The following is a 12382-nucleotide window of genomic DNA, read 5'->3' as shown; positions in this document are numbered from 1 at the left end:
TGCTTAATAAAGAACAGTAACAGATCAAAACTGTACTCAGTGCTCTGGAAAAAATTTAATTAACTTTTTTTCAGTAGTCAATAAATTTCTAAGATAATGAAAACAACCCAGTTTGAATAATCAGTAGTCACCTAAATTGGAAACATACAACTAATGAACTGACATCCTAGAACACAGAGGAATCTGAATTATTGTTACCTGGATGCAATCATGTTATTTCATTGCTAGGATTGCCAGGCATTAACAGTAATTCATCAAACAAGCACTGGAGATGTGCTTTGAGAGATGAGGACTTGCCTTTGAAAGGCTCCTTCACATAACAACAACTTAGAATTGCTCACCTCTTCCCTCACTGGCAGTTCAATCTCTGGTTTATTTGCACAGACCACACAGCACAGCAAGTCTTAACCTGACCTCACTACAGAGAGTTAACTCTGCAGTTGTCTGGAGAAGGGATGCAATATTCCCTTTTACTCTTCTTGTTTCTCCATCACATGGAGGAGATCAGAGATGTTAGGTGGACATTCTCAGAAGGAAGGACAGAAGGACAGAAAAAAATGCCGCACCAAAGTTGAGCAAAAGGCTCAACTAGCACTGATCCAGTCAAGTTAAAATCCAGTAAAGGCAGAAAAAAAAATCTGATTTTCAAAAAGTTCATAGATTTTCAGAGGCAAGTCTTTGCAGTCATAGTTAGGCAGCAGAAAAAAAATTCCTTGCTACTGGCAGTAGGACTGGATCCTTGAACCAGTGATAGTGAATGACAAACACAATTTTTACGCCTGGTGCTACAAGTAAGAACTACCTGAGGACTTGTGAGACCACCCTGATGAGACTGTAAACTAGCAGTACTCAGTTAATCTAAACATAAGACTAATTTAGAACAATAAATAATATTTGAAAATATAGTCAAAAGCTGACAAAGAGCATCAGCCTCAAAAGAATTTCACCATACCTTTTCTGAATGATTAAGCATATCCTGTGCTTGTTTTCTTTCCACTTCCACTCTTTCAAGATTGTTTTTAATGTTTTTAACTTCTTCTTGTAAAGTTGTAATCCGAACTGCCACAAAAAATTAAATACCACTCAATATTAGTTACTTTACTTAGATCAATTGGCTTTGGAACTTTTAGTGATTTCTGGGCCCATAAAATATTTCAAATACTTCAAATTTTTCAGCCATGCAAAGGCCATACATTGCAGGGGAAACTGACCTTTTTAGACACTCTTTATGCACGCCATCAGTAACAATTCACAAAAACCAATCATGCAGAAATGGTTACTGCCTTCCATCACTTCCAGTATCTAATATTCAAAATTTCTTTCATTAACCCAAGCTCTGCTATGCTATGGAACAAGCACCTTTCCTGATGCTAACTTCACTAACATGTAGATAAGGCACATTACGTAGAATGTCAGTCTCAGATCTGTGGGTACTAACACAACATGTATTCACCTGTGACTCAAACCATAGGGAAGTCAGGCACTGGCAGTTCTGGGTTAACAGCTGGACTCAATGATCTTAGAGGTCTTTTCCAACCAAAAACATCCTATATGATTTTAAATGCTATGACATGGAAAAAGGAACTATTCCTCAAACCCCACAGCATCTACCCTTGTGTGGCATAAGAGTTTATATGAAATACTAAGTAGGATCACTTGGTTTGGAAACCACCTAGGTCCAACCTCCCTGCCACATGCAGGGACACCTCTCACTAGACCATGCTGCTCAAAGCCCCATCCAACCTAGCCTGAAACACTTGCAGGGACAAGGTAACAACAGTTTCTCTAGGCAACCTGTCCCAGGGTCTCACTATCCTTATTGTTAAAAATTTCTTCCTGTATCTAAATCTACTCTCTTTCAATTCAAAACCATTGCCCCTTGTCACTACAGGCCCTGGTAAAAAGTCTCTGTCTTATAGGCTCCCTTTTAGAAGGGAAAGGAGAGTCCTCATCAAAAGCCTGCACCTCATGGAAACTCAATACTGCACACAGATGGTTCAAAATGGCAAGTTAAGAGTCAGGGTCCACTAGCACAGGCACAATCGTGAACTAATGCATCTGAATAGCTCCTAGTATGAAGAATCAGTACAAATAGTAAAAAGTTTCAAGCATCCTGAAAAAAGGGATTCCACATCTGCATCCCTTATTGGTGCTCTTAACCTTGCTTATAAAGTAATGTCGAATCATCATAAAAGAAAAATGCAATTTAATAAAAAAATAGCTTTCTCCACAAATGAAAGAAGAGAAAATGCAGGATATATCAACTTGGCTACTGCACAAGGCAGTAAGACAGGCTGCATCCTCTCTAGCACTGTATCAGCTCTTCATACTTTTGCACCACTGGACTCAAGACTTTTAGTCAGGGCAGCCCCAGACTCACAGTGTTTGACACTCCTTGATTTTGATATTCTCTTTCCCTCCCAAGAGCTGCTCAACATGATCAGGAAGCCAGATCCAATCTTCAGAAATTGTTCAGTCACGCATTGTTTGCAGGTTGGCTTTCCTCCCATTATCAAACTGTACTCCACTTAAGTAGGGTTATCACAACTTTTTTTGGTAAAGTATAAATTCAGAATAATTACCCTGTAGTTCTCCAATCATTTCAGATCCATGACTTCTGTCCCTTCGTTCTGACTCCAAAGCTGCTTGTAGTTGGTAATAATCTTTCTCCACCTGCAGTTTTGTGCTTTCCAGAACTCTGCACCTTTCCTGCAGTTCTCTATTCAGTGATTCAACCTGACTTAATGACTTGCTCATTTCTGTGTTACCCTTTCTCAGTCTTGCAGCTGTGTCCGATTCTGTCCTCAGCAAATCATTTGCTTCTTCTAGCTGTTAAAACAAACCAGACAAGATTCTCAAATATAAAGATCATGGAACCACTTTTGCTACATTTGAATGCTCAAATCTAAGAAATAATGAAGACAAAGAACACAAAAAACATACTTGTTTTTGTAGCTGTGTTATCTTCTCATTTGAAATTTGTGAATGCTGGCTGATTTTTTTCAAGTCTTCCATCTGATCTTTTAGTGTGGACACTAAAGAGAAATTGCACTATTAATACAGCGTATTAAAAAACTCTTAGGGTTTTGTTCTTGTTTTTTTACACAAACATGCTCAAAAATATTTTTTGCATTAATAGATCTTCTGTTGACTTTTTTGCTTCTTATATATTTTTTTGTGTGCTTGCAGACCAACAATGCACAGTGCAGAGAACAGAAGTTAAAAATAAGAACAAAAAAATTGGGTTCAAATAAAAAAACCCTCAAAATCTGTGTTCATTATTTGAAAAGATCCCTTTTCTTTGAAGTTGCATAGCACTTAAGATACTATGATACTAAATTATTCTCCAAAACACATCATATACCTAATCAGTACCAATGTTTGGACAATATTGCATACCTTCATTTTCCACATTACGTCTTTTTTCATTCTCTTGTTCAAACTTTCTTTGGTACTCATTTATCTTGTGTTGTAATACCACCTTTTCCTTCTCAATCTGAGACACTGTTGTTTCCAAGTTCTTTCTTTGATTTCCCTAAAATTCAAAGAATTGGTGTTTTATAGTTACATTTGAAGGAGTGATCCCTAAATCAGTATCTCTGCAACTAACTAAACAAGGAAACTGATACATTGTTTCAATGAATGAATTTCTGGCTTTCTTGGAAAGGTTTTCAGAAAAGATGGCTTTTTTAACTTCTACATGACAAATTTATACAATTACTAGAAAAATTGTTGTTAGTATGATTACATCTAAAGTAGCTACAAAATTATTATCAAGAGACAAGAGAAGGACTCAATAGAAAATAAGCTGTATTTTTGTAGTAATTGATTTTGATAAACTCCAGAAAAATTGCAGTGAGCAAGACTAAGCAAAATAAGTACCAGAGTAAACAGAAATCAGTATGACTTACAGGAAGAAAAGTTTTTGAAAACGTGTACAAGTAAAAATATTATCTCCCAATGCTATGTCTTGAAACATGATAGTTAGGTCTCAAACTTGAACACAGAACAATTGTTTTAGTCACATAAAAAAATCTTATAATCATAGAAGTACTATTCCTAACTCCACTCTTTAGCCAATTAAGGCAACTTCAGTGAGGAAAAAACATTACCTCTTCATCCAGTTCTTTCATTATCTTGTCTAGCTTTATGTTTGAAGATCTAAAAATAACACAAGATCATTTAATAGATACATTATACATTATACATACTGTTTTTCTAGTGAAATGATTTGTGACTATTACTAAAGTGAACATTTATAATTTGACTAATGTTATTTTGTAATGAACATTTAAAACTGAAGACAATCAATCACTGCAAATAATTTGTAAAATGCATCACTAAGTATTTATCAGTTTTGCAGTGATTAAATATGCAAAACTTTAGATGCCACATGTTATCCCTTAATCTGCAAAAAATAGTGTATGTACACAACAGGTTATCCTTAAGATTAGAACACCCTGGTAAGCTGCAAAAACTTCCTCTAGTTGTGACTTCCAAGTATCTACCATAGTTCATTAATTCCACAGTAGACAGCTCCCTACTACAGATAAAGGTATATGAATAATATTATTTGGAAGTCTCTCTGTTGAAGCAATGTATTAGAATGCTGGACTACAGAGAGAGTGAGGCAAAACGCACAGTAAAACCTCATTTAACTGGCCATAACACTGACACATCCACTGCATTTTTGGAGGCAGCTATCCCTCTTCAAAGAGGCAACAAAAAGGACCCAGACAAGGCTACCTGGCAGGTACAAAAAATGCTAACTGTTGTAACTGCCTCTGTCTCCTGTCTACTAACTGCACAGTGAATGGTATGACATACCAGAAGACACAGTTGTGCTCTGACAACTCCAGCAGCACTGCAGGAAGACAGCTACTGAGTATCCCTCAAGAATGTATGCCCTGCTTGTGGAGAGCAATCAGAACTTCCCAACAGTGCAACAGTGGCACACAGCATAAATTCCCACCAGACCACTTCGGTTACCAGTTTACACCTAAAGAGCTTGTGTAGCTACACACTATGGTTCTAATTCACAAGTCTAAATTCTTCCTGTATCCTATACCTAGTGTTGCCTCCTAGTATTATTTAATCCTTCAGGAAAAGACTTCAAAAGGAGAAGCTAACTGAAGGGGAATTTAGTTTGCATGACTCTGAATAAAAATGCCTGATTATCAGAAAAGAATAATCTCAACCATTTGTTCATAAGTGTAGCTGCAAGAAAAATGCTTCTTCAACATGGTAGAAACAGGATTTTAGAAAGCAAATAGTTGTTCTTACATGTCAGTCATAGAAAAAAAAAAGTGGTTTTCCAACAAGTACCCTGTATTTGGAAAACAGCTAATTAATTTTAATAACCCAATACAAGCCATATATACAGAATCTCACATTTTCAAAGAAATCAGCATGATGAGTGTGTACCTCAGTCCAATAAAACATCTGAATACAGAGATATCAGGTAAACTCAAACACTTAAGTGTTCAGAAAGAACATGTGTTACATGGATGTCAATGAAAAAAAAAAAACCCAAACATTTTCTTTATACTATACTCAAGAAAATTGTAGAATTACTTAAAGCTGTGCCTGGAACTCCCCTGGGGAACTACCATACTATTCTTAGTGTTATCCTGGTAATCCCTAAAGCAGTAACACAAAACTGAAGTGTTAGATACATTTAAATTATGTAAACAATTAAAGTTCAAAGTCTCACCTGCACTTTTGCTCCATTTCATCTTTCAACTGCATTTCATTATGTAGCTGTTCTTCTAAGTCATAGATCATCTTCTGCATATTTTCCAGCTTTAAGTATATATTTGTACATGAAAGAACATGCATTAAATTTAGAAACTTTAAAGAAGTACTTAATAATATTCAGTTCTGCTTACATCGTATCACAGCTTACCTTCTTCTACCAAAAAGACATTTTACCTTATTGAAATGTGATGCATGTCCCTCCCTCCCTGCCCCAAAATTTAGTTACAAGAAATAACACAGTTTTTTCATTTGCATGCGCATGAAATTTTAGGATATCTTCAAAATTTACAGGGCTAAGCTAAATCATTAATCCTCCTTGTTTTTACATTTCTTTGGAATCTTACTAAAGACGTTACTACATAGATGTAAGAAAGTACTTTTGTTAGTCTCAAAGTTTCTTCTAGCATGAATCACCACATGTATTTTGCAATGCATCTTCAAGCTCCCAACAAGCTCAAGAAGCAGAACCAGGCCTGTCAGTTACTGGCAATGGGGAGAAAGTGCTCTTACCATCTCTTTAGCCAGAGATCATTTTTACAGCTAGAACTGTACTAAGGTTTGAAAAATAGTAACAAACTTCAGATGTTAATACAGCACATTACTGCATAGCACGTACTGTTTGCCAGCAGGATAAACTCAGAAATTCATTCTTTTCATGTAGCCTCAAAATATCTACTTTCCACCGAATATCTAGGCACAATAATCCCATTCCAACATTAAAATCCTCAGTTAACATGATGGTGTCAGCTTTGAGGCAGCTCATTAAGTCAACCTTGTGTTGATTCATTCACCTTTCTACTGATATTGTCAGGATTTCGGCCTATTTAGTTTTTCCACATTTCCCTCAATGCTCTGGAACTCCATAGAGAAGCACTACATTCCTAATCTAGACTCTCTTCACAGCAACATATTCAAGTGGTTCTGATCCTTTCCTTTCTTGTTTCCCGTTTCAACTCCAAAATCTCAAAAAAAATCCAAAAATTACACATTTCGGCACTTAACAGAGCAGCTCTGGAAAACAAATAACTGGTGTGACATAGAACACAATACTATGTGGATCAAACAATAGTTGTCGTTAAAAACAAGAGATGGCCTCTAAATCCAAACTTTAAGGAAAAAGGAAGGACCAGTACACAAAGGATTTATCTCTGGTATGAACCACTGAGAAATAAAGCAAGAAGCAAGACTATTTACAGGCTCTCACTTTAATAAGAAAGGACTGCAGCAAACACCCCAAAACAGGATAACGAAGTTTCAATGTAATTGCTCTTCCATTTCTTTTAATTCATGTTACAGCCCTTCCAGACAGGGTGCACAGAGGAACTAAATGGGATAGATGAGAAACAAGTCTAAAAAGACATCTGGCAACTGAGGCATTTCTGTACTGACTCCTACTAGCTTGGACTGCTATCGCATCCTCTTGCGTTTCTCCGTCTCTGCATGTTCTCACATCAGGCTGGACCCCAGGGGACCCATCTGAGCTTGCTGAGCAGTCTAATTATATCAGTAGAGACAACAGGCTTCCGGACAAAGTTCTGCACAATCTGCTATCAATAGACTAAAGAATACCTCAAGAAAATCCTGAGTTACAATTAACTCAGTATAAAAGCACTCCTTTAAGTTTTAGTTTGTTCTCAGTTTCCATTTTGAGTAGGAAGCAGGGGAGGAAAGGACTATAGGAAAGTCTGTCTGCAGCAGAGAAGTCAAGAAAAATCCCTCTGGAACTGTCATAGTGTTTCATTTTTCTTAATCACTACAGCATAGTGAGTCTGATTCTGTACCCTGAGCAATGAAGAAAACTTAAGATCCAGTGCAAAAGCATCTGTTAATCATCTTTTTCCAAAAATCTAACTGTTTACAGGTGGTTATGGCAGCACTAAACCAAAGTAAGCAATCAGACATTGAATTCCATTTTTGCACAACATCATGGCCTAATTCTGTGAAGTTTTACACACTTGCAAAACAATCGATTTCTTGGAAATTTGTGGCACTCGTATCTCTCCCAGACGACATTCAGTACGTCAAAATGCAGAGAGACCAGGTAACACCTTGTGTTATATTTCCAGAACTAATTAATTTGCTAACAGTGTGTCAACATTACCGTTTTCATTACAGCATGTAATGAAAGAAAAACAGCTGAGAAAGAACTGTGGGGTAAAAATACCTTGTAGTAAAGACTCAACATTTATTTAAACCTTCCTACACTTAAATTCTTCCAGACCTTCACCTCCCAAAACTGCTAAAATCACAAGACATTCAAATATGTCTGACAATATGGACAGGACTATTGAGGGCTCTTTAACTACAGACTGAGTAGTATTCCACTGAGTACGCCAAGTCCATTCAGTACCTCTCTTCAAAGTCAACCAAAAGCCAGCACACAGTTTTTAGTATTTTCAAATATTTGAAAGTCTGGCTCTGGTTTTAAATTTTACTGTATCAACAGTCAAATGCTCATTAGGAAAAGAAAATATATCAAACACATCAATATACAAAAAGAATCAAGCCATTTCAACGAATAAATTCAGTTGCCCAATAAAGGACATAATCAGTTCCCCTGCCCTGTACAAATTTTCTCTGGGTAGTGCCATGTGTCCTTAAACCTTTTTATTGACAGTTTAAGAGAAAAGGGAACACAAATCAGCATCTCTTCTACTCTCAACAGAAAACAGAAAAATATACTAACAAAGTAGATCATAGTCAAAGCCAAGATTTCTTTTAGAGTTAATTATTAATTTTTTGACCATGCTTTCTTCTGGAAAGAATGTAATTTGTAAAATATCAAACCAGTCTCAGGGAATAGCTTGATTTATATCAGAACTTACATGGTTGAATGCTTGGATTCTAAGTCTCAAACACCTTAGCATAACTTGCCAGAAACCTGACTGTCAAGATGCTTGGGAACGAGTATTCCCAAGAAAGAATTCCTGACCATTTCTTGCTAGGTGAACTGCTCTAGAAATGCAGATCCTCAATGCCCCAACTCCCAATAGCTTGTGGGGAAGGCTTGTGAAGGAGCAGAATGCCCAAGTTTGGTACCTTATCTTCCACCTCCCACTTAATTCACTGGAAGTCCAGACTCCCCATGGTTGCCACAAAGATACCCAGGATTGATAAGGTACTCTAAAAACCACTGCACAAGCACTTTGATATTTCTAAAGATAAAAACTGTGAATCCTTTTCCACAAAACATTTTGGCTATTTTACTCAATTCAGGAAAATCAATGTTACATTAAGAAGTGAAATTCTGCTTTTCCAATAGCTTTATTAGGGAGGCCATACTAAAGAGCTAAAAATTATGCATCGATTTCTCATATCCCAAACACTGAGACAACTTAAAACATTTCTAACTCAAAACAGTTTATGCCTATATGTGCAGTAGACTCTTTATTAGGATACAGTAAATATGAAGACATACCACACTTTTGTCCACACTGGAGCCTGTTCTGTTATCATTGGAATTTTCTGCAGGGACACCTAAATACCTGCAAAAACATTTTTTAAAGTTTTATTTGAAGAGCTGTTTAAAGGCAAGATTATGAAAAAAATATTAAGATAATACAGACATCCTAAAATATAACTCCCAGATTTACTGCTCCAAAATATGGATAATCAAATAGTAACATAATCAGATTTAAGCACATATAATTGAAAAATTCAATTTATTATAAAGGTTAAAGTAGAAAGCTGCAATAGAAGGCCTCCAGAAAAAAAGGATTTATGCCAAATACTAATACAACCACTTTTCTTTTTTTAAATAATAATTAAAAAAAACTTTGCTTTCCGTGGTTACAACACTCTCATTGGCTTCCATCCCATAAATATTTACTCAGGCACTTATGCAGCAAGTAGCAGTAATGAAGCAAAGTCTGCAGAGATTGTGTGACTTTCAACAAAGTTACTAAGAGTTCCACACACAAAAAGTTTTCCCTGAAGCCAGTGTTCTCATTTTACATAAATGTTTTCTAAAAATACCATAAATTTCTAGTTGTGATGATTCTAAAGAGTCAGGTAAACAAATACAAATTACTATTTTTAAATTCCTTTGGTATTTGATGTGACATTCTTGGCCTGGTAACTGCTCTAAAGAGACATAAAGTATCTATTAAGGGCATCAGATTATGTGAGGAGTAACTCTCCAACACACGAGCTGAGAAAGATGGACACATCCTCTTTTTGTTTCACGTGGATCTTTTCAGATGCAAAAAAACCTCTCCAAAAGATCAAGGAGGGTAAAATCAAAGGCATCTCCAAACCACGGTCAAATTAAACATCAGGCCAGCTTTCAGACAATCAAATGACAAAGTGGAAATGAAGCTGTTTCCTTATAGAATCAGGCTTGCTGTTTGGAGCACAAGAAGCCACCATATTTTACACACCAGGGTTGTTGAGCAGTGAGAATGTGATACTTAGGCACAGCACCAGCTCCATCAAATCTAGAAGAGAACTCACAAGCCAGATAGGGCTACAAAGCGTTCTCAGCTGGTATTCCAAAACCTGTGTTAAAATGGCCAAATACAGATTTATTTTTCTTTTAATACTTGAACTGTTTTCAGTACAAAAAGAAAACAAAAGTTATGATTACAGGTTTAGCAAGCATGACTAGTCATTTCAGAGTTTTCAAGACCATCACACCACAGCAGAATATCACAGGACAAAATTCAATTCTAGGCCAGCATTATAATTCTAGTAAGCCTACAAAGTTATGATAGTAGCAGGGAGGAGCAGAGCTGTTCAGTGACAGCAAGAACACAGCCACTTAGCTCTCTAAATTCCTGGTACTGTCACCCAAATAGGAAAACGGGGAAGCAAGAAATTCTGTTACTAACAAGCTCGTAAAATGCTACTTCTTGACAATATATTCCAAAATATTCCTGCAAGGCAAAAATTAAAACTTTTCAAAGTTACAGACTAAAGTGAGAACAGTAGGTGAAACTCTTGAACTGCTGAACTCACCCAAAGTGTATGGAAAGCCTGCAAGTCCTTCTACACCTTACCATGGCAAAAAGTAACAACAAATCCAACTCTTTGCAGAGATGGAAAGAATTTCACCACAAGCTTGGAGAATTGTTTCCTGTTCTATGCAAGGACGAAAACCAGATTTATTTCCTTTAAGATTTTCCTATCCAGAAATGCTACTAAAACTAACAGTCTCTATCTGACAGTTCTAGTAGAAGTTTTAGCCCATTTTAAGCCTGACACCACAATTAAAACAGCTTTCCAAGTAATAAAGAGTTATTGAGATTTTTGAATGTAGATATAGCTAACCATAGGGCCTACAATAATAATGACTATTGAAAGCACGAACTAATACATTTTAACTGATGTAGTTTAGAAGTCTTTCAAGCAATAGTGAAAACCATAAAGCATCACAATCTCACTCTGCAGTGGATGTGTACTTAAAAAAAAAGAAAAATTATGAAGCAGAAAGCAGGCAAATAGGAAATATTGCTAGTAAGTCAAGGTTTAATTTACTGCACACTAAAACACTGATGTAAAGTATGGAAACTTCATATACAGCTCAGGGACAGTAATTTGCAGTAAAACAAACGGACTTTCAAACCCTGATTCATGACTCTACACACACAACTCAGTGCTCTGCAGACAGCTCTGCCTAGTAGTGGCAATTGTGGCAACAGTGGATTTTTCCTGCTCAGCTTCTGCAGCATCACTATAAAATCTTCTCAGTGCAGAATAGGACATTCAACAACACAATGTGATATTTTAAAGTAATGATGCCTAGCAGTACTGGTTATCATTGTTAAAATATTAAAAGAGCAATTTTCAGTATTCTGAATGATTAGTAAGGATCTGAATAGACTTAAATCTAAATAATGGTTGGTAAGAGTCAGAAACAGTGCCAAAAAAAAGAATACACTGTTAATTTGGTTTCTGCATACGTACCGACGGTTGCTGTAGTATGTAAATCCTACAAAAGGAAGCTGGTTGCCCACAAATGCTTTTGGTATGGGAAATGTTTCTTCCTCTCCTTTGTCTTCTTCCAGATCATCAAAATTACTAGTGTCAATGTCACTACTTAAGTCAGGCACAACTGGCGCTACAGCTAGAAAAAATGCAAAATATTATGATAATAATTATTATAGTACTCAAATCACAAAAAAATTTTTGCTTGGTATAGAGTAAATACAACTTTAAACTCCTTTAAACAAAATAAACCAAAGTCCCTTTGCTAACATGACACATACATAAACCAGACCATCATTTCTGAGAAAAGCACTGTACTTACTGTCTCTGAGTGTTTCCCAAGCCCACTGATCATTTTTGAAGAAAAGGTGCCGTTTAATTTCTTCTACACCATTTCGTCCTAGCCTCACTTCCCTGTTAAAGAGCATTTTGGTCAAACACATGAGATTCCATAAATTATTCTGAAGGAAAGACTCATTTTAAGGCATAATCTAACAACAAAGACAGTAAAATACCGCTCAAGCTCCGGTAAAACATAGACATAACTCTAAAGTTTTCATAAGAATGTATCTATATGACCGCAGCAGCTACATTTCAGAACAGTTTGGGTTTAACTTTTGTCTCTAAGAAGCTCTGCTGCTTCTGTTTCCACCATCATGGACAGCTCAGGCAATTGCCAAATTGTTATACTGCATTCCTG

At 36.3% G+C, this 12382-nt stretch overlaps 1 protein-coding gene across 1 annotated transcript in view; it reads right to left on the bottom strand.

The window, feature by feature from the left end:
• The window catches only part of ROCK1 (Rho associated coiled-coil containing protein kinase 1), a 78530-nt gene that overhangs the window by 22195 nt on the left and 43953 nt on the right, over positions 1-12382 (bottom strand). Inside the window, exons 9-17 of the mRNA XM_017738254.1 lie at positions 12005-12096; positions 11662-11821; positions 9176-9242; positions 5714-5802; positions 4113-4161; positions 3400-3535; positions 2944-3035; positions 2583-2829; positions 953-1059 (exon numbers count right to left, since the gene is read on the bottom strand). Coding sequence (XP_017593743.1) covers positions 953-1059; positions 2583-2829; positions 2944-3035; positions 3400-3535; positions 4113-4161; positions 5714-5802; positions 9176-9242; positions 11662-11821; positions 12005-12096 — 1039 coding nt within the window. The remainder of the gene's footprint in view (positions 1-952; positions 1060-2582; positions 2830-2943; positions 3036-3399; positions 3536-4112; positions 4162-5713; positions 5803-9175; positions 9243-11661; positions 11822-12004; positions 12097-12382) is intronic.

Source organism: Corvus brachyrhynchos, unplaced genomic scaffold (genome assembly GCF_000691975.1).
Source record: "Corvus brachyrhynchos isolate BGI_N302 unplaced genomic scaffold, ASM69197v1 scaffold106, whole genome shotgun sequence".
In the NCBI taxonomy this organism is placed as follows: Eukaryota; Metazoa; Chordata; class Aves; order Passeriformes; family Corvidae; genus Corvus; species Corvus brachyrhynchos.
Note: the sequence above shows the minus strand (reverse complement) of the source record. Positions and strands in the feature narration are given on the sequence as shown.